We start from the raw sequence: 21,474 nt of genomic DNA, 5'->3' as shown, positions 1-21,474 counted from the left end.
TTGAGGGCTAATTGAAATATGTTTATTCTCTTACATTCTTTTTCAGCATAGATGGAATCTGAAAAGCACTCAGATATTTAGTGTGTGCATCCTTCAGCCCTAAATACAGCATTAGCATCAAATCAAGGGTACATTTGTAATAAGCCTCAGCAAACCTTACCTGAAGAACCTTTTAAGAAAGTACAGATTTCCAGGTCCTATCACTGGAGATAATTTGGTATATTTGTGATGAGGCATTAGAGGGTGTTTTCACAAGATTCTCAGGATTCCAGTTCCTTTTCTGAAGCCTTTGAAGGTACAACCATATTTAGGCACCACTACCATAAACTACCAAAAAAAAAAAAAAATGTAATTCCTAGAAGCTGTGAAGAATAGTAGTGTAGCTAAGCATGGTGTGTGGACAGTGGGACATCTGCCACCTTCATTAGGTCTCTGCACTTCCAAAAGCAAATTACATTGGCTTTAACTTCAATATGCCCTGTTCCACCCTCCAGAAACTTTTGTGTTCTTTTTACAGAATTTAGGAACTTCTGAGGGCCACAAATACATGCATTAAAAAGGTAGAATTTTTGAAGATAAGATTGTTCTAAAAAAGCTTCCCAATGCTTGAGTAGAAACTATCGGTAGAGTTATCAAGGGAGGGGAGACTAGGTGACCACTAAACTCCTTCAGACTCTTAAAATTAGGATTCTTTTCTCAAAGGGGAAGAATGTCAGTGCAGAGATCCCTTCATCTTTAGCTAAAGAATTGAACTGTGCTGCTCAAAATAAAGATCAGTTGGAGGTAGGATGTCCAAGACTGAAGGTAAAGGACTAGTGCAAACTGAAAGTGATGGGGAAACCGACCTACTTATGGAAGCCATGTAGTGTTCTTCACAGGCTGCTGTTGACTGAAATTCCTATCCTCAAATTACTCTAGACTGAAGCTGCTTCCTTTCAGTGAAGAGCCTCTCCTCCCAGGATTCTGGAAAGCACACCTGACTCCAAACCAAGGACTTGGATGCCCTGTGTCGAGTGCTGCTGCTGCTTTTTCCAGTATCTCTTACCCTTCCTCTTAGAAGAAGTAGAGTTGCTGCCCCCCATGATTCTATCACTCCAAACATATCCCCAGGTTCAGGACCACCATGGCCAGGTCCTCCACTTGTAGTCCACTTGATTCTCATATTCATTGCCTTATTTTCCTCATTCTCCACCCGTAGTAAAAGCCAAAGACACACATAAAAATAAGATTTTCCTCTTTACTCTCATCCTTACACGTCCACAGACTTCTTATGTGGAGAGGCTGAGCCTTTCGAACACAAAGTGTGTTCTCTGTTGAAGATGTTGTAATGATGGGAGAGGGCAGTTGCAGCAGCTTCTAATCAAGTGTCTACAACACATGTACTACTGTTTCCTACCTGTGTCACCTCTGCAAAAAAATGCAGCTCTGAGCCCAGTTCTGTGAGCATGGTGTCAGAGCCCTCCAAAGTCCTGAGAAATCGATACCAGGGATCCAAATGTCAGACACCAATTTGAAGCAATACCTGGATACCAAGACTCAGAGTGAGGTTATGGATTTGGGGGGCTGATAGCTTTGCTGATCCTGCCACACTGGCAGGGGCTGAAGTCCAGAAATGGTGTGTGGCTGTAGTCATTCTTATTCACCACAGCTCTTATTTCACAGTTTTTTCCCTTGGCTTCTTCTGTTTCTTCTGTTCCTCATATTCAAGTATTTTCTGTTGGAAATAGCCTGTGGGTTCAGATACAGGTGTTAGAGGCATCTGATCTGATCAGGCAGACTATAATGAGCTCAGGAATAAGGATCAGAAATATCCTGTCTGCTCCCCATACTCCCATCCCTGCCAGGATGTCTCTGGCCTCACAGGCTTCTGGAGATCCAAACATTCAGTTCTGTCCAAAAAGGAGCCCATAAACAGAGGATAGATACTTAGTAGGAATTAGCTCTAGACTGAAACAAAGGAAAGGGCTCAGTCCTGTTGGCTAATGAGTAAACCAGCTTCCACAAAATGGCAGCCCATTAGACATTTTCATAGGTTGCGGGTTATGTCATTTCAACTCCACTAATAAAAGTCTGCCTACACCTCTTTTGTGGGTTTCTAAAGAGAAGTATTCTTTCTTTCCCCTCCTGTTTATTCTAGAGGTAACCCTCTATGGGCTTAGACTGATGGGGACTGTCACTACCTGCAGGAGGATTCTTGCTTTTCTCAGCTTCCTGGATGAAAAGTGAGAAGAGCTGTGTCTTCACAAACTTCTTCACAAATCGGCGGTTGGTCTTGGAGGTCAGAGCCTTACAGAAGGATCGTTCTTGGAAGTGGCCTTGCCCATTTGCCTCCCGCTTGATATAGGAAGCATAATGACCCACAGTCTTGACAAAGAACTGTACAAAAGGGCCTGAAACGTGCTCGTTGATTTGTTCTGCAGCTGCAGGAGATATAAAGGCCATCTCAGAGGGTAGCAGAAGGATGAAATTACCCAAACTCCCCTCCAAGAGTGGCTTTCATGCAGGCTGAAAGCTCCTGGGGAAAGCCGTAGGGTAGGGTTCATAATTAGTGACTGAAATGGCAATCTGGGTATGGGTTCTCTGCCATTACTTAGGAAGAATACAATCCCAAATTCAGACTTGCCCTAGGTTCTAGGCCTCTAGGGCTGGTTCTAGGACTGCTGAGTGAGTTCATTTTAGTTCTGGAAGGGAATGATTGAGAATCACGCCCTTGCACTCCCTGGAGAGACCCAAAATAAGAGTAAGGACTTACTCTTTAACTCATTGATCCCCTGACCGAGAGAGTCTAAGATGCCATCCTGAAGCTTCGGTGGCAGGATGTCTTTTTCATCACCAACCTAGAAGAGGACAGAGCTCCAAGGTCAAGCAGGAAGGAAGTGTGGAGTGAAGCAGGTTGGCAGAAAAGCATAAGGAGGGCATGAATTCTACACCCCTACTCCACCCACAAATAATCAGCCACATGGGACAGAAACAACACAAGCTGTTTCTTGGCCTTTAGTTTGACTCTAGACATTAGCAAGGAATCCTCTCCACCCCCGTGGTACTTTATTTATATCCCTTGCTTAAAAGGCACTATCACTGATTGTCTTATAGTGAAGTCATCTGTGTTTATATGTCCATGGGCTCCTTGAGAGAGATGCGGTCTTTTTAGCACAGATTCTCACTCAACAAAGAACTTAATGTTTGTTTAAATAAGTGGAAACTAGAGTGGTAGACCTGCAGGGCATCTGAACCCAGACACTTACCGACATTAAGAAGGTTCCTTCACAAAGATTGACCAGCAGGACCTGAAATAAACATAGACTGGCTTTCTCTGGTCCCCTTTCTTCAAAGACCTCTAGAGGATTTACCGTCTTGATTTCTGCCTGTGGCTGTATCTTTCAGCCCAGGTAGCAACAAAATCAATATCTTCAGTTCTCATTTCCTGTCTAGCATTCTCCTTTCTCACCATTCCCCTCTGGAAACCTCAGTTCCCTTCCTGAGGAAAGGGTGTGGGTGTTTGTAGGAAGGGAGTAGGAGAAAGAGCTAAGGTAGAAGGGAAATACAAGATGGAGAAATCACAGCCAGTCACTCCCTTAATAAAACATTGCAGAAATTGCTTCTACCTGGAGCATTTAGTAGATTGCTCACATAAGTGCTTTACACATTTGATCTCAAGCAACAGTCTTGTGAGGCAGATACCATCTCCATTTTGAAGATGAGGAAACAGACCCAAAGAAGCTGCCTGAGGTCATACTATACTGCTAATAAGAGAACCAATTTTTTTCCAAGCCTAGACTGATACTCTTGAGATGACATTCCTCTCTCTATGATTCCCCTTCAACTCCCTGCTCTCTAGAACAGAGACCAATATCTTTTTATTTTTTTTCATGCTTGCAACAACTTATGTACAATTTTCTATTAGAAAAACTCCCACCAGGCATAGTGGCTCACTCCTGTAATCCCAGCACTTTGGGAGGTCGAGGCGGGTGGATCACGAGGTCAGAAGATCAAGACCATCCTGGCTAACACGGTGAAACCCCATCTCTACTAAAAATACAAAAAATTAGCCGGGCGTAATGACGGGCGCCTGTAATCCCAGCTACTCTGGAGGCTGAGGCAGGAGAATGGCATGAACCCGGGAGGCAGAACTTGCAGTGAGCAGAGATCACACCACTGCACTCCAGCCTGGGTGACAGAGCGAGACTCCATCTCAAAAAAAAAGGAAAAAGAAAAACTCCCTCACAGCTTTGGGCCTTCCAGCAGGAAACAGCAAAGGAAAGAAATGAGCCCAGGGTCAACAGGAAGAGAAAAGGAAAGGAAGTGAGGAGACCATGTGTCTACAGTCCTCAGGTAAGATAAGCACAGGGCTGGAACTGCCCAGGGAGCCTTCAGTCTAGACCAGAGATTACAAATAGGCACCCTGCTGGCTGATTCCAACCAGCAGATCTGTTTCTTTGATCCTTACAGTATTTTTAAATAATTGATTTGGTTTCCAATATTTAAACTGGACTATCTCACATAAAATTTGGATTTGGGGCTTCTCCTGAAAAGTCAGGAGATCTAACACTGGGTCCACATTTCTAAAGGACAACACTCAGATGGAACTGAGTAGCAGTTGCCTGCTTTAGGCAGGGAATGTTCCCACCAGTTTACCGTAATTTCCCAAATCATGTGTTGGTCATTTAAATGCCTGCTGGGCCTCTCTTTTCCATTTGTGACCCTTGGTCTTGACAGTAGAGAGAATGATTCCTCCATTGTCCCTTCTTCCAAATACAAGGAAAGAGAGTGGAAAGTATGCCAAAAAATAGAGCATGCACTGTAATTATCTGTCATCAGGGGAGAAAAGTTGAACTAGTCCAGGCCTGAAACCACTTGTATACATAGGCTCAGATGCCTTCATGGAAGGAAGACTGTTCCTTTGAGGGATTGGGAGGAAAGAGTGTGTATAAATAATTTCTTTTTCAAGATTGTTCCCAGAACTCTTTCCAGTATTTGGGCATATTATTGTCTGTGGAGTAATCCCTTACCAAAAGCCAGAGTCTGACCGGCCATCAGGAGAGGTGCCACGGCTTCCAGGGAGCTGGAGCTGCAGAGTCAGGAAGTTTCATAACTTCTGGGGTTGGGACATTTAAATGTTTATTGCTAAACATGGGGCTAATACTCTGTCCCAGTTAGTCACAAAGCTAAGGCTGGTTCAAAGGGCATGTGTACTCAGCAGTCCTAAGGAAGGATGAGGGGCCAGTGGAGCAAAGAAAGGAAACACAGCCTTCTTCTTTACTTCCCAGCAATAGTTTCTATAGGAGGGGATTTGGTTTTATCTGTGCTAGGTTCCACTGTTGTCTGTGTGGCCTTGGATAAGTCTCTGGAGCTCAGTAATCTCTTGGAATGAGTCAATGGTTATGGCCAGGGCAGATATTCCCAAGTCCCTCTTCTGGCTTAAGATACAGCAACATGCTATGTTTTGAAAGTCCCTACTGATCACTCTAAAGCACATGCTTTGAGTTGTTTTTCCAACAGTGGGGATAGATTTATGCTTTTAATGCCCATTTTCACAACTGAGTCCTCTGGTTTGTCTGCGGCACTGCCAAGATGTAAGAAGCTAACAAAATGAAAAAGGATTCAGACCTGTATCCTCATTAACCCATTTAGCTCTGAGCTACTCAGAAAGATGACTTGCTGCATTCTTAAGACTCACAGTTTGCCAGAGGGCCACGTTAGCTCATTTCCAAGGAATTCAAATACATTCCAATGGGGTGTGTGTTGTATAGACCAGCTGTGTCATCCATTTGGATGAGATGGGACACCCCGAAGACTGTTCATCAGGGTCAGCTGGCATGGAACAGTGTGATCACCCTTGAATAAGCTATCCGCTGTGCCTTATGCCTAAAGGGAAATCCTTCAGAAGGGAGCCTGCGTTAATTGAGCATCAACTGTGTGTTGGGTGCCAGGTTAGGAGCTCTATGCAGGTGGTTTCCCCCAGAATCCTTAGGAAGTGACCACTGTTATCCCCATTTTAGAGATGAGAAAGCTCAGGCTTAAAGAGGTAAGGTAACTTGCCCCTAATCACACAGCTGTAAGAGCTGGGATCTGAATCCCAGTCTATCTGGCTCCAAATCATGCACTCTTCTTGCCACATCATACCTCTTCCATAGGGCTGTCCATGACCTCCTGCTGGAAGCGCATTTGTACTCCAACCATGAAGGGGGTGGGGCAGCAGACGGTGGCCAGAAGGCTCTCAGGGACAACAGGGATGTAGGTGTGCGCCCAGCTGAAGGGGTAGAGCAGCGCAGCAGCAGCATGGATGCACTGAGACAGGGTGCTGGGACAGAGCACAGAGGATGAGAGTCAGGAGGCCCCTGCACCTCCATGCTACACACCTGTCATCGCCCACCACCAACAGCAGCTACAGCAGTGCTGCCCGTGCCCATGGCAGAAAGGCAAGTCTGGGGGCCATGCTGGTCACAGAGCTTGAATGTACATTGCTGGGAGGGAGGGAGGGACAGAAACTAGAGAGGCCGAGGCTTCACTATCAAGAGGGGGACCTCAATTTGACCCTTCTTTTCCCAGTTAGTCTTCTCAACTTACTACTGGCCAAAAATAAAAGTGACTCCAAAGAGAAGAGGGAAGAAGAGTTGCTTTCATTCAAGGAGATAATTGATGGAGCCCCTAGCCTGTGCTCACAACTGTGAGCCTACATCACAGATGTGGATACCAGGAAGAGCAAGACACTGACCCTGCTTTTAAGGAATTCACAGTGTAGTTAAGAAACAAACAACTAAGTAAGCACTGGAGGCTCAGCCGAGAGGCAAGGCCTTTTTACCTCCCTATGTCTATCCAACCTCACCCCCAGCCTTTGCCCCCACACAGTCCCCTCTGGGCACTCAAGGTTATTAAAGATTACCAGGTTGCTGCCTGAGTAGCTTGGGAAATTCCCAGGTTCTAAGAACCCTTGCCCAGCAATTCCTACACGGAAAGTCCCACAAAGGTGGCTCCTCAAGACTTTCCAGTGAAGCATTTCTCGTCACTCCTGCCCAAGTCACAACTTGGACCCTACTCCTCTCGCCACCACACACACACAGTCCCACTCTCTGTCTTCTCATTTCTCCCCTGGCTTTCGTGGCTCTTTCCTCCAGCCAAATTGCCTCAAAGTCAAGGCCAATAAAAGCACAGATGCGGGAATCCTTGTTTCAATTCTGGGTTTCAAGCTAGCACTTCCTGAATTAGCAAAATTGAGTCTCTGAGAGGCTAGCTGACTGGAAGTCCCCTCCCTGGCTAAGCTTTAGGGAGCTGAAAAACTCAGTGTGGGAAGGAAGTGGGGAGTGGTAGGATTTCCCTGAAGAAAGTAAACGTCTGAGAGGTAAATCCTGCCAACCTTCACTTTCCAAACACTGATCTGAGGAGGAAAGGCAGAATCCCAGCTCTAGCCACACAGGAACTTCTGGTTTCCATTCAGGGCTGGGAGTGAAAGAGCTATTTCCAAAGCAAAATATGCCACTCCCTTCAAGGATTACCTACAACTAGTTCCTTTTTGGTTATCACCCATTTTTACAGAATCTTCAACACAGAGACCCCACTGGTTGCCCAAGTTTCCTTTCCTCTGAAACCCATGACATTCACCTGACCCTTTGACTTCTATTGAGTCCCCAACATCCTTTTCTTCCTTAAAAGATAAAAGCAGGATTGTCAACCTAAAATCATTGGTTCTCTGCCTCCCCAGATATGAACAGAAGGTCCACCCCACCCCTACTGTTTTATGACTTTTTTCATTCTCCATTCTATTACGTCTCCCCATGTCCTTCTCAGATCTGAAGCCCCTAAGAGGTAGAGACTATGGCACAATAGTACCCTGCTTCCACTACACACAGGGATATACTCAACCGTGAACTTAAGAATAGCAGCTAGCATTCACCAATATGTGCTTGGCAGGGTGTTAGGTACCTAATGTGCATTATTTCATTTAATCCTCACCACAACCTTATGAGGTAATCACAATCATTATTTCCATTTTCGAGAAGTTAAACTAACTTAAGGGGGACCTCATAGCTAAAGGTAGAAGAACTGGATTTAGACCTCCTAATTCTGCTGATTTCAATCCCTGTGCTTTCAACCACTATATAATTCTGCATCCCCTTCAGGTGAAGGGAAGTTTGTATTTCCCAATGCTTGGCATCTGGCAAACAGTTGACACAGAATAAATGTTTGTTGAATGAGTATCTACCTCCTGCCCTGTTCTCCACCCTCCCTCAGCCTTGCAAGGGCAGAATCATGTCTACATCCACCCTAACTGGTCCCACCTGAGCTGTCCCAGGAATACTTCCTGTCCTTCCCTTAGCTAAGTCAGGAGCATTCCTCAGGCCCAGGCAGCAGCCCTGTGTGGAGGAAGAGGCAGTGGGGGTGGTTCAAAACAGCTGTTTCTCTTGGTTTAAAGAACAAGGAGCTAGAAACAGGAGGGTGGGCACATGGGCCCTACAGCCCATTTTCCTTGGATAACCTCCAGTCTGTTCCCTTGAACTCAGGGATGCTGGGCAGTTCAGGTGAGCAGTTCAGGGGCTGGGCCCACCTGAGACCTTCCGCCAGGAAGATGATTTTTCTCTCCAGCACAGCAGAGGCAAAGATCTGAAGTATCTGTTCAAAACTGAGACAGTGCAATAGAGAACTAAAATCCACATGTTCTAGGTGGGAGTCCAGGGGCCGTGTCAGTGAAATGAACTGTGGGGAAACCAGAGAGAGAGAAGGTGTTACTACACTGCAAGATCGTGCAGACCCCGGAGTGCTGGGCCTCTACCAGCCTCTATTCCTTCCCCCAGGAGTGAATCTGACCCTGTCTCTCTTTCCCCTGCTAATTGGCTGGAGGACAGCATTGATGTGATCTCGAGTATGGCCCATAATGTCCCGCATCCTCCCTCACTCGCCTCCCTGAGCACACACCCCTCTCTCACTGCGCTTCAGCACATGGGCTTCTGTTCCTTGAGCAATTCTATCTTTTCTGCCTGCAGCCTTCACTGTGGGGGCCCTCCTCCTGCACTGCTCTGCTCCCTTCATTCTTACCTTCTTTCAGGTCACAGAGGCCCCACCTTGGCCGCGTGATACTTTCCCATCTTCTTCTTATGTAGCACCCTGTTTTTATTTTTTTCCTTTCATCCCAGTTACATAATTTCCAAGTCAACATGCACTGGTGTGTTTATTTAACATCTATCTTCCCCAGTGGACTTATAGCTCCAAAAGGTCAGGGACCACATTCATTTTGGTCACCACTGTATTCCCAGAAAATGATATAGTTTGGCACACAGCAAGCATTCAGTACTAATTTTTCTAGAAAGTGAAAGTTTCTAGCTTCTCCCCTTATTTTCCTGTGGGGAAGCCAAGTTTAAAGGGGCACAGAGACTATTCAGAGCTCCAGGGGTCAGGACTGGAATTCTCAGAACGGTGTTGTACCTGCTGCCTCAGTGTGCTTGGTGCCTTAAAACAATAGCATTCCCCCATGCATGGGTGGAGACTCGGGGGTGGGGATGGATGATAAGAAATGGACAGATGGAGGCTGTAAGGTAGAGACAGGACAAACAAAGGAGAGTGGATTGGGCGTGGGGGCAACTGGCAGTCTGGGGGCTGAGGGAAAAGCCCTTTATAGCACCAGAAGCCTCAACTTACATGGTTTATTTATTATAAATAAAAGTCTTGGTGGCTTGAGCAGTAACTAGGTGCTTGTGGGTATCAAGTTAGAAGGATCAGAAAATTTGAGCTTGATTTCAGCTTTGTTCATTCTAACCAAGTCCTAGTCCCCATCTTGCTCAGTTTTTCTGTACTTTAACCTGGTTAATGGAAGAACAGTGGTAAGAGCTGCCACAGATGCCTACCCTCTCCAGCTAGGGACGGTCTCACCCATTTTGCTAACCCACCTCAGTGCCTGAGTCGGGGATGAAGCTCTTGAGAGTGACAGTCTTCCCAGGAGCAGGGAAGGCTGCCTCTCGGAGGCCCTGCATGAACGGGTAGATGACAGCCATGGAGATCTGATGTCTCTTCTCCACTTCATCCAGGATCTGCAGAGAAAAGAACCACGGGAGGCACGGCTCAAAGGGACATTATCGGGCAGGTGGCAGAGACTCTACATGCCCCAGAGCGTCATAATGTTCCCATACTGGTTCAGCTGGTCCTCATGTATCTTCTAGGGCCCTCCATGAACTGGTCTCTCCCTCTCTGGCAGAGGCTGGGCTCATGCTAAATAATCTGCAGTTTATGTCCCATGTAAGACCTGCTTTTTTCCTGCTTCCTTTTTATTATCTCTCTATCAATCCATATTCTTCCCCTCTCTTAACACCAACATAAAAGCACCTCCCTGGGAAGTCATCCCAGAGTAAACTCACCACCCATGATGGTACCATGTCCACTCATGCTGGTTGCAGCAGGAGGCTAGAAGCCTAAGCCTCTTGGTACCACTCTGTCCTCCAACTCCCACAATAGATTCCCGGGGTCAGAGACTGCCTCCATCCCTAGGAACACTGCACAAAGGAATTCTTTACCCAAGCAAAAACTGACAGAGTTTCCTCCCTTCCTCCTCCTAAGGTCCTGCTGGGGTCAGAGCATAATTAAGTCCTTTCTGGTCACCAATGGATGGCATGGCCCCCATGGATTCTGCTCAAATCCTGACTCAGATGCACTGGCACTCAAATTAGCTCCAGCAGAAGTCCTGGGGACCTCAACTATTCTTCTACCCTTGAAGGAGTCAGAATGGGTCTTATAACTCCTTCATATTTGTTTAGTGCTCTGCCTTTTATAACGAGTCTTCCCATATATCACCTCATTTATACCTCACACCACCCAGTGAGATAGGAAGGTGAGATTATTATATCCATTTGACAGATGAGGAAATTGAAACTCGGGGCAGAAGTTTCTTCCCCTTGTCCTACTTCAACTACTTTCTTACCTGGCTAGAGCGGGAACAGTAGCTGTCTCTGCAAGGAGTCCAGTCCCCTAGATTCAATTTCCACTTTTCCCTTAAGCCAAGTGCATGCCCCTTTGCCTCAGTTTTCCCAAGTGTACTTTAAAGCTGATTCTGGCTATGGGAGAAGAGCTCCACTAAGGGCTTAGGTTGCACAGGCAGGGTTGGCAGCCAGAGAGAGCCTAGAAGATGGGCAGGACAAACAGGCCCTGAGGAATCCTGTTCCATCCCTACCTTGGAGAACAAGCCGAAGCAGCCGATGCAGCTGATGATGCAGTACACTTTGGGAAGGCGAGGGCCAGGGCCGGCAGGCTGGGGAGGGACAGAGAGGCTTCTTCAGTGCTGCAGCCTCCCCAGGGGTTTCTCCCAATTGGTATGAAGGAGCACAAGGCTGAGGGCTGGGGAGGGGGAATTTATGGGGAATGGTGGGTGCAGCAGGGAGGTCAGAGTGGTCACCAGGGTCAAAAGAAGAAATCCTTGAGGGTACTGGGTGAGTTGGTGGGCAAGTGCTGCCACCTTCAGTGCCAACACAATCTGGGGTCAGCAAAGAGGGGAAGCAAGTGTGCCTTAGAGATGAAGAAATGGCTAAGGAGGAAAGCACTGTAAAGGTGACTTGGGGAATCCTTCTGAGACTTGAGATTTGAAACTAACTGTCCAAATCCCAGCCTCTGCTCTGGGAGGCTCCAGGGTCCAAGGTAAGCAGGCCTGGGTAGAGCAGCAGGGAGAGGAGTCAGTTGGAGCCTCTCACAAAGAGGAAAGTTATCAAAAGCCGGGGAGAGCACAGACCAGAGCCTGACCAGCAGGGGGAGAAGAGGCATCAGGTCCTCGTGCTTGTGGGGCTGCAGAGGGAGCACTAGCATGGCAGAAGGTCCTGGGCTGTGCTTTCTCTACAACTGGTGCTGCCAACAAGCCTGGACTTTTACAGCTAAGGCTTGAGCAAGCCCAGCCATGGAGCTGAGCAGACTGCAGAAAGGAAGGGGCAGTTCTGAGCTGCACAGACCAAAAGGCGCCTGCAGTATCCAATCTTTCTGCTCCCATCCACATTGGTCAGAACGAAGGAGAAGGTCTCCCTAAGAAAGAGCAGACAAGGCTTGATTTGCATTGCTCACTGGATTCTAAAACAGGAAAGTGGTCAGGATTAGAGGGTGGAGAGGAGGGCAAAGCGGAACTGCTGATTAATCATAGGAGTAAGGGCTCACTGGTGTCGAGCCCTAAACACATCATCTCATCTAATTGTCAAAACAACTCTTTGAGGCAGGTTCAGTTATTATCCCCACTTTAAAGATTAAGGAACTAAGGCCAGAGGGTGCTTCTTATTCAAGGTCACTCAACTCATAAATAGTGAAGTCAAAGCTCAAGCAGTCGAATTCCAGGGCTCATGCTAGAAGGGTCTTTGCTACATCGCCTTCTTAGAGGCTAACTGCTTTCTGCTAAGTCCAGCTTGGGCCAGCAGCAGAATTAAAAGCAGCAACTATTGCTTCTAAGACAGGTGGGAGAATCTAGCTCTTTGGACAGAAGTGCCTGATCAAACTGATAGCTAATATCCTTGGCCTTGAGGGACCCCAGGCCAGATGTTCTCAAATGAATCAATTACACTCCTGGGCTGAAAATCAACAAATGACAACAGTGAGGGAGGCTACAGGAGCCACAGAACTCACACGTGTTCCTTCTCTCCAAAACCAATACCCTTGCCCAAGGCTGAGCAATTACCTGGGATACTCGGTGAGTGATGCCCACTCATTCCCATCTGGGAAGCAGAACAAGGGGATAGCTTTGAGTAGCCGCTCCTCCTCCTCCTGTTGACCCCGAAGCAGGTTCTCCCGCTATAAGGAAAAGGAAAAGACAAGTGGATGTGAAGCTGGGGGCAGAGGTAGGAGGAGAGGGCTTCAGAGCTGGTGGGTTTCCTTTGAGGCTCTAAAGCAGTCTAGGGATAAGCTTCTCCACTAGCATAGGGGCAAAGATGCCTTTGCCCATCAATCTACACAGTTTGCATTCTGGATCTGGTTGGAACAACTCCAAAGCTGAAACAGCCCCTCCTCAGTCAACTCGACATAAGCTTGACTTCGACCTCAGTATTGAGGATCTACATAGAAAGCGGACAGGGCCATGTTGAATATGGAAAGGCCCTGAAATGACCCAGGCCTCTGAGAGGACAACATCAGAGAGGCACCACATCAGAGAAGAGAAGCGGCCAGCTCAGTTGGCACACCTCCTAATGAGAAGGGTTAATGAGGATTCCCACCCCTGGTGCAGGATCAGACAAGAAAGAGTCTGATGCTTGGGCTTGGGCAGAGGACTGTGCCTGCCTACCAGTTACATGGCTGCCCCACTCTTTCCTTCCCACACATCCCAGAGAGGGGATTTATTCTAGGAGGTCTGGCAGAAGGTAAGCTTCTCTACAGAAAAGGGTGACTGAAAATGGGATTTGGAAGACCTATGAGGTCCCCTAAAAGGCAAAATATCTAGCCTAGTTTCCCTGCTAGGAAGCCTAGGTCAGTCCCTCACAAAGAAGTTAGACCTAGATTCTGTGGGTGATAACAGAGAACTGGGGCTGTGCTAAGAAGGAAATGGAGAGCAGCGAGCTCAGAGCTCAGGGCAGCTCCAGGTTCAAGCCCTGGTAGGGTGGGGAGAAGGAGGTAGAACCCCCACCCCTACCACCTTCCAAACACCCCAGTCCTCTGACTGGCCCTGCCCCTCCTTCAGTCCTTACCTTGGGAAATTGATAGGTGATTATAGGCTCGTAATCATCCTGTGAACGCTTTTTTTTGAGAGAAACCACAAGAAGGTATTCAAAGAAGTGCTGCCCCCCAGCAAAGTTGGGCAAAGAGTGCTCCTGGGCCCTTTCTGGTTCCTTTAAAGCTTCCCCCGAATTGTCCTGGGGCGGTCCTGAAACCAAGACACCAGAGCCCATTTAGTATAATCTCATTGATCCATTCCTGGAGTGGAGTCTGTAAGAATCTGGGTGACCTACACACCTCAAGGCCACCTTGCCAATGCTGAGATACCTGGATACTGGCCAGCACCACCAGTCACTCAGGATCAGGGCCAAATGGGCAGTTTCCACACCTGCCCTGATAGACTTGAAACCATGGGGAACCAAGCAGAGGAAAGAAAACACTGACGCAGAAGCCACGGAAATGTGCTGGAGAGGCCGCTTGGAGGCCAAGGCCCCAGGGTACCACAGACACTGCCTAACCTGTCGGGTGCTTCTGGCAATCCTGGAACAATATGGCCTGAGAGTTTAGTTCATACTAAGTGAATAAGAACAGGCACAAAGGGCATGTGACTGTGACCACACTAGCCCCACAGAGGGCATGACCAGTTCTTAAAAACCAGCAGAGGAAACCTCCTGGCCCAGTCACATGGGGAACCATGTGGAGGCCGAGATATAAAGTAAGAGGAGGAAGGAGTATTTCAAAGAAGAAACAGTCCCGCCTAAGAGGGTCACCCTAAAAACAAGGAAGTGGGCAGTCCAGTCCTGACCTGCTCGACGTCGGAAGAGCCTGAACACCCGGCCTACCACTTGTCCTTCCATCTCTGGGCCTTCAGGACACAGCGGACTCCCCTCTCCCCTAACACAGACAGACTGGTGACAGAAAGCCTGAGAAAGGGGCTGCTTCAGTCTCCAGCCACAACTCCGTGAAGCCAAGCCACGCACTGTCTTCCAGAGAAGGGAGAGAAGTTTCCATCCTGTGCACCCAGTAGTTGAGCAAGAAGGATGTGACGGGGCCCAGGAAGGCAGCAGCAGCCAGCACCAACAGAGTCAGCATCCTGGCACTGCAGTGCAGATCTCAGCTCCTCCCAAGGGCCTCAGGGTGTGGCGAGAGAAAAGGTCAAGAGCAAACACCTCTGGCTGAAAGAAGCCAGAAAGGTCTGGCTACTTCTGGGCTAAGGGTTTTGAATCTGGGCTGCAGATTGTGCAGAGAGTTTATTTACAATCTTAGAACAGTGGACAACAGTGGATAGCATCAGACTGTGGGCAGTGGAAACTGGCTGGTCTCAGGATAGGGATCCTATATCTCCATCACTTAGATTGCTGACCTTTCACTTCTCAACTTGGTCAATGGAAGTCAAAAACCCCAGCAGGGCCACCTGCTGAATTCTATAACTTCCAGGACTTCCCAACCTAGAGCACATGCCCAAACACTCTCTGCAGCCGGGATGCCACTGTCCTCCCCTGATTGAGATAAATAGACTTGGCCTAATAATTATCCAAATAGATTAATTCTTACAACAAAAGAAAGAGTTCTGGAAGTCAATATCCAATAGCCTCCTTTCCTGATGGTGCAGTGAAAAGCAAAATCCATCTCTAAGCCCAGAGTTCGTGATATTTTGGAAATAGCTACAATGGCGAATTTCACCCGCTGGAGAGTTCTGTCACTGGCACTTGTTCCAGGGTTCCAGCAGAGTCCCTCTTCTCAAATAGGAAGCACTAGCTCAGGAGACTGTCCCCAGCTCAAGGTAGGGGACTGACTGCACCAGCAGCCTGAGGGTGATTCTGTGGCAGTGGTGATCTCCACCCAACCCCCACACCTGCTCAGCCTTCCTCTGGATCAGGCCAGGCCAGCCGTACTGCCCAAGCTACAGGCAGAGCTGCTGGCCCACTGCTGTGTCTGGAGGCTAGGTAAGAGAGAAGGAATAGCAAAAAATCACCTTGGATTCTCACAGAAACCCCTGAATGAGTAAATGCAGAGAAAGCTTTTGCCAGGAAGCTGTCTCAAAGGGAAAGCAGGGGGCAAAAGGGGTTGGCGCCAGTGTTTGCCACTCCTACTAAGAATAAGCAGCCTTCTGGAAGAGAGTGGGGTGCCAGGATAGGGAAAACAGCTGCTTTGCTTCTAAGAGCTCTAGACCTGGCTTCTGTGGGACTAGTAAAAGCCAGGACTCATGGCCAAACTCATTTACAGTAAAGAAAGATGTTCAAATGCTGTAGTGGGTGAGAAGAGCAAACCAGAACACTTGGAGCTGGCACCACACCTTACTTGCAAGCTACACGGACTTGTTGCACAAGCCTTACCACCTGTCTAAGGAACAAGCATCTTCCTGATACAGATGGGGACACTGAGGCATAAAGTAATTCAAAGGCTATTAAAATTGGCAGGATTTGTTGGGAATGGGGATTAGGAAAGCTCTACATCCATGCTCCTGCCTTCTGGATGCATTTGACATCAAATATCCCACAGAGGTTTTCAAAGGACATTGAGAAACAGAATCTTGTCACTGACATTTCCAGATTCTAACGAAATTATGCCTTTCCCTAAAGCCTTTGGGCTGTATTTTCAGATCATTTTCATCTGCTTTATCAGGAAAGCCAAGAGAATAGCAAAATTAATAAATCATTGACAAAAGAAAGTAATTAGACTTTTGGGATGAGGCCCAAGAAATGCAGCAAAAGACTGTTTTCTCCCCTCTTTCAAAAGGGGTTATCCACAGGAGAGAAAAGCATAAGAGAAAACTAACCTCCATCAAACTCATGTTTCATATAAGGTATCTCATTTAACCTCCAGTGCCCTAGAAAGGAATTATTTTCCTGAGTTTTAGTTGAGGAGGGAGTCGCCTTTTCTAGAGAAGTCAGGAATCTGGTTACACTTGTTCCTCCACCAGAAAGCCTCTCCCACAGACACCTGACTGAAGTCCCAGATCTGTCCAGAATATAGGTGAGGGGACCTTCTGGAACCTTGATCTGGGAAGTTGGCCCATCCCTTCCAGCTCAGGTGCTCTCAAGCCAGGACCACCACCACATCACTCCTTGTCACCAGGATACACACACACACACACACACACACACACACACACACACACACACACACACTCCCTCCTAATACGCAACTGTCCTGGGGCCAGAAAGGCAAAGAGGAAGGGGGAGAATCCCCAGGCAGGTGGAGGATGGTATGGAAGATGAACAGGACACACGCTCCTGGCCAAAAAAGTATTAGGCCTCAGTTCTTACAGTTTCTCAGTATCAGGAAGCTCCTTCAGGCACAATCAGGAAGTGCCTGGTGTTGGGGCAGGGGTAGGTGGGAACAACTGGAATGTCTCCTCTGGGCTGCAGGGGGCAGACCCCTTCCATTCACACAGATGTCTCAGGGTCTGGGAAGACCAGGACAGACCAGGCCAGTGCTCTCCAGAGAAGACAGAATGTTAGCCTCATCCTGCCCTCTGCTCCCACCACTGCATGGTCCTAGGCCTCTGCCCCAAACTGTGGTTTCTGACCTCTCCCTGATGGTGCAGCTGGAATGGCCAGATATTGGAGATCTGTGTCTAGAGAGGACACTGCAAAGGGGGCAGGGTGTGGCAGGAGGAATGGCAACAGGATGAAGAACAGAACACTCATAGAGGTCACTGCAGTTCAAAGAAGGGCGCACTGACTTCACTCCCTAAGGTCTTCCCAACTCTGGGGCTTGGGCTAAGAGAGGGGCTCACTTGGCCTCCTTGGTGTGCCAATGTTGGAAAGGGCAGGCTGTCTGGGAATGGCCCCTGCTCACTTTCTAATCCACTCTTTGCTCCTCAGACGGTAGGACTTCTAGGCAAAGTATCTAAGGGTCATGGCTGCTCAGCCATAGGACTGGCTAGTGGTAAGTCTTACAAATATTTGCCGAAGGAATGAATAAATGAATGAATTTCTAACTGCTCTACTTCCAACCCCAGAGCTCTGCTAAGAAAGAAAAGAAGCTGCTGCTTTAAATTAGCAGTTGACTTCTAATTTAATCCCCATAATCCTGGATGGGGGAATTATGTCCGTTTCACTGTTGCGGCGCTGAGGGAAAGGGAAGGGGTGCCCCGTCTGGGCGACACGCTGGAAAGCAGCAGCTGTGCAGGTTCTACCCCCGCTCCGCTGGAGGCCGCACTCTGAAGGGCACCTGGCCGCAGGTGGGTGGGGATGGTAACGTCATCGAGGAGACCTGTGTTTGTGGCCGGTGGCTATCTGCGGGGCAGGGGCAGGGCCGCTGGCTCCGAGGAACTGGGCAAAGGCCACGGAGGAGTCCCAGGGCGGCGAGATGGGATGGGGCGGCGGGCACGCCGGGAGCTGAGGCAGTGCCTCTGGGAGGGCACCACAACCGGGGCGCTTTCAGGCACACTGCGGTTGCACCACAAGCTTCCTGGATGGAAGGACACGTGGCCCCGGGGCCCCACAACGGTTTCCTGTGTCCCGCCGCCTCCCCCTCGCCCCCGCAGGCCTGGCCTCGCCGTCGTGTCCCGCCCCCGCCCCCACCTGACCCTCTTCCCCTCTCCCCGCGCTCCCTCCCGCTCACCTGCCCCCGCGCAGCCTCCTGAGTCCCCCTCCAACTGCTCCCGGATCTCGACGCCCCGTGCCGCCCTCCCCCGGGCCCCAGCCGCCGGCTCCCCGGTGCCCACGCCGTCCCCGCGCGCTCTCCCCGGCCGGCACTAACCCCCATGGCCGCGCTTCAGTCTCAGGCTGGCTCGAAGGCGGCGGCCGAGCCCATCCATGGCCCCTCGAGTGCCCGGCGCCCGCTCCCAGCTCCGCGCTGGCCCCGCCCCCCTATCCTTGACCTCCTCGGGTCCGACACTTTCACTTTCACGCGGGGGGAGGCCTAGGGGACAGGTTCGGGGCGGCGCGGCGCACCTTCCGGGCTCCGGCCCAACCCCCGGGCGCACCTGGGCGGGCCCGCTCTGCCCTCGCCCTGGGCAGGGCGGCGTGGGGTGGCAGAGGGCGCTCGACGCGCGTCCGGGACTGGGCGGCGCCACCTCGTTCCCACCCTCCGTGGGGCTCCCAGGGAGGCTTGACTTAGCTACCCCCTACAGTCCGCAAAAGCGCGTGTCCTGGCTGAAATCACCGCCTTCCAGGTGGCTCCAAACGAATCCCAAAAGAGAGTTTTCAGTCCTCACACCTCTCCAATCCCTCCACCTCTCCCTTTGCCACTGCTTTAGCCCCTCGACCATCTCCAGGTCTCTTGCCCTACTTGTCCTCTCACTCTTGCGGTTCCTCAGGAGGAACTGGAGATGCGGATTAGGGAGTTGACCCTGCCTTCCATTCAAACTTGGCCTTGAACAGACCAGCAAAATGGGGGTAACCCCTCCCATTCCACAGAAATGTGAAAGTTCAGGAATATAGAAAACTTTTTGTAGGTTGTTACATAATACAAATTCAAGGGACGGTTATTGTCATAATTGTTGCAGTAGTCCCCTCTCCCCTTCTAATCCTGAGTTTCAGTGCAGCCTTTCCGCTCCTCCCTTTTCACATCTTCATTAACTTGCAAATATGTCCAGGCTTTAAACTTCAGGTATCAACCATGACATTGTGGGTCTGCTAAGCCCACTTCCTCCTGGGAGATTTGCCCTAGTTCCCTGCTCCCTCTCAGAACATTTTCTGTAGGGCTGGAAAGTGCAGAGTCCATCTGGGGTTGCCTTGTTTACAAGGTTTTAGGGTCCGTTTCAGGAGGGGTGGGCACAGGGAAGAAGGTACTCTGGCAGAAATACATCTGGGATCTGTGGGCCTGACTCCCAGACCTACAGCCCTCTTTCCTCTCCTCAGGCATGGCCTCCGGGTGACTCTCCAGTCACCACGGGTGAGCCAGAATTGGTTATCCAGCCCTAGTATTAACTGTCTAGTCTTAGCCCAGAGGTTCTAAAAGTTGACTTTACTCTGGCCATATGCAATTTTGCACTTAATTACAGTCTGTTGCTGTTCCCTATTCTTTGTGTATTCCCTTCCCTTCCCTAAGTACCTTTTGTGGGCTGAATCCATGTCTTACGCATCTCTGTGTAATAACAGTCGTTGCTCATGATAAACTTGTCCAATTGATTGAATATTATTGTGCCTTAACTTCCCCAGTCTATTTTGTGGTGTTCCCAACCAAACTAACTCCCTTTCTTTAAAAACAGATGAAGAAAACTGTGTACATGTGCACCAAAAAGATAAGTACAAGAATGTTCAAGGGGGTCTTATTGAAACAGACTCACACTGGAAATAACCTCAAATGTCTATTAATAGTAAAGTGAGTGAATCACAGTATATTCACATAATGAAGTACTACATAGCAGTAAAAATAAACAACAGCTGCATGCAATAACATGGCTACATTGCACAAACATCATGTTGAGAAAAGGAAGCCAGACACGGAAGAGTACATTATGTAAGGGTCCATTTATATAAAGTTTAAAACAGGTGAAATTAATCTACGGTATGAGAGGTCAGGATGGTGTTACCTTTAGGGAGGAAGGAGGAAATAATGACTGGGAGAATACCATAGCATTTCTGTCTAGGATGCTGGTCATGTCCTATTTCTTAACCAGGTGGTAGATACCTAGATGTATTCGCGATGTGATCTTTCTTTGCAGTGAACACTTAAGCACTTCTCTTTATGTATATGATACTTTAAAAAGATTTTTAAAGTGTTCGTTAGGATGTTAGGGTGACATTAATGAAGGTAATGAAACAGGAAGAAGCTAGTTCAGAATAAAATTAGAAATTATTGGGATGGGAGGAAGTGGAGCTAACTAAGTATAATCTGCATTTTTGAGAAGTGTGGATAATAATAGGAACAAGTTAATTGATCCATAGAGGAAAATTGGGGTTTAAAGTGATGGGTTAGGATGGGAAAGATGAGAGCATATTATGGGTATAGCAATGAGAACTAGCAAGGGGAGACATTTAAAGTATAAGAAAGAGGGTGTGCAGATGGAACAGAGTCTGAGAGAAGAGGGAGGAGGGGGCAATTAGAAGCTTAGGTAGAAGTTTGGCGTTAAACGGGAAAAAGAAACTTTTTTTTTTTTTTTTTTTTGAGACAGAGTTTCACTCTTTTTGCCCAGGCTGGAGTGCAATGGCGCGATCTCGGCTCACTGCAACCTCCACCTCCTGGGTACAAGCGATTCTCCTGCCTCAGCCTCCTGAGTAGCTGGGCTTACAGGCAAGCACCACCAAACCCGGATACTTTTGTATCATTAGTAGAGACAGGGTGTCACCATGTTGGTCAGGCTTGTCTCAAACTCCTGACCTCAGGTGATCCGCCCGCCTCGGCCTCCCAAAGTGCTGAGATTACAGGCGTGAGCCACTGCGCCTGGTTGGGAAAATGAAACTTTATCTGAGGGAAAAAATGAAAATGGCTATAGATGTTGATAAATGTATAGATAAGGTAGCAAGAAGTTAAAGGATACCACAGGAGGCCTCAGTTTCTGTTAAGACGAAAGGTTTTTTTTCTTCTTGTAGCTGCCATCTTCCACTGTCCCCTAGGTCATTCTCCTAGTCTGGCTGTAGAGTGGAAGTGAATCACCCTAGCCTCCCTTTTTTGAAGGTCTTGAAAGGAAGCACACTAATATTCAAGGAGGCAGTCAGTATGACATAACAGAATGAGCCTGGGCGTCCGACACAGACGAACTTGGACCTGAGCCCACTCTTCCTCTTGCTTGCCCTGTAGCCTTGGGTTACGCATTGCACTGAGCCTCACTTTTCTGACATAATAAAATCACCTTGCAGGGCAGTTGTGAGGATTGGAAAGAATATATTTGTAATACAAATTCCAAACTTCATACATACCTTTAAGGCTTAAATCACTGTAGTCTCAGCTCCATTTCTTTTAATTGCAGAAAGTACTGTCTAT

At 48.4% G+C, this 21,474-nt stretch overlaps 1 protein-coding gene across 2 annotated transcripts; it reads right to left on the bottom strand.

Annotated features, from left to right (window-relative positions):
- Positions 1 to 1,223: 1,223 nt before the first annotated feature.
- Positions 1,224 to 18,589, bottom strand: DENND2D (DENN domain containing 2D). Of its 2 annotated transcripts, none has more exons than XM_007977609.3 (12): positions 18,307 to 18,589; positions 13,629 to 13,804; positions 12,629 to 12,741; positions 11,919 to 11,988; positions 11,153 to 11,230; positions 9,879 to 10,019; positions 8,543 to 8,691; positions 6,124 to 6,301; positions 3,246 to 3,287; positions 2,753 to 2,837; positions 2,181 to 2,420; positions 1,224 to 1,728 (listed from the first exon to the last, which is right to left on the bottom strand). In XM_007977609.3, the coding sequence occupies exons 1-12, from the start codon at positions 18,362 to 18,364 to the stop codon at positions 1,652 to 1,654; spliced, it is 1,407 nt and encodes a 468-aa protein (XP_007975800.1). In that variant the 5' UTR covers positions 18,365 to 18,589; the 3' UTR covers positions 1,224 to 1,651. The 2 variants fall into 2 exon arrangements, with proteins under 2 accessions (XP_007975800.1, XP_007975801.1); XM_007977610.3 differs by lacking the exon at positions 18,307 to 18,589 and adding an exon at positions 14,402 to 16,646.
- Between the last annotated feature and the right edge of the window lie 2,885 nt (positions 18,590 to 21,474).

The sequence above is a fragment of the Chlorocebus sabaeus genome, chromosome 20 (genome assembly GCF_047675955.1).
Source record: "Chlorocebus sabaeus isolate Y175 chromosome 20, mChlSab1.0.hap1, whole genome shotgun sequence".
NCBI classification, from domain to species: domain Eukaryota; kingdom Metazoa; phylum Chordata; class Mammalia; order Primates; family Cercopithecidae; genus Chlorocebus; species Chlorocebus sabaeus.
The sequence above is the reverse complement of the archived record's forward strand: the minus strand, read 5'-3'. Positions and strand labels throughout refer to the sequence as shown.

Excerpts from the sequence above, each read along its gene's own strand:
- DENND2D (XM_007977609.3), bottom strand. The coding sequence starts at position 18,364 with ATGGATGGGCTCGGCCGCCGCCTTCGAGCCAGCCTGAGACTGAAGCGC. Across the intron at positions 6,302-8,542 it reads TTCCTGGCGGAAGGTCTCAG|CACCCTGTCTCAGTGCATCC; the intron begins GTGGGCCCAGCC and ends GCTCTGTCCCAG. Across the intron at positions 2,838-3,245 it reads AAGGAACCTTCTTAATGTCG|GTTGGTGATGAAAAAGACAT; the intron begins GTAAGTGTCTGG and ends GTCCTCTTCTAG.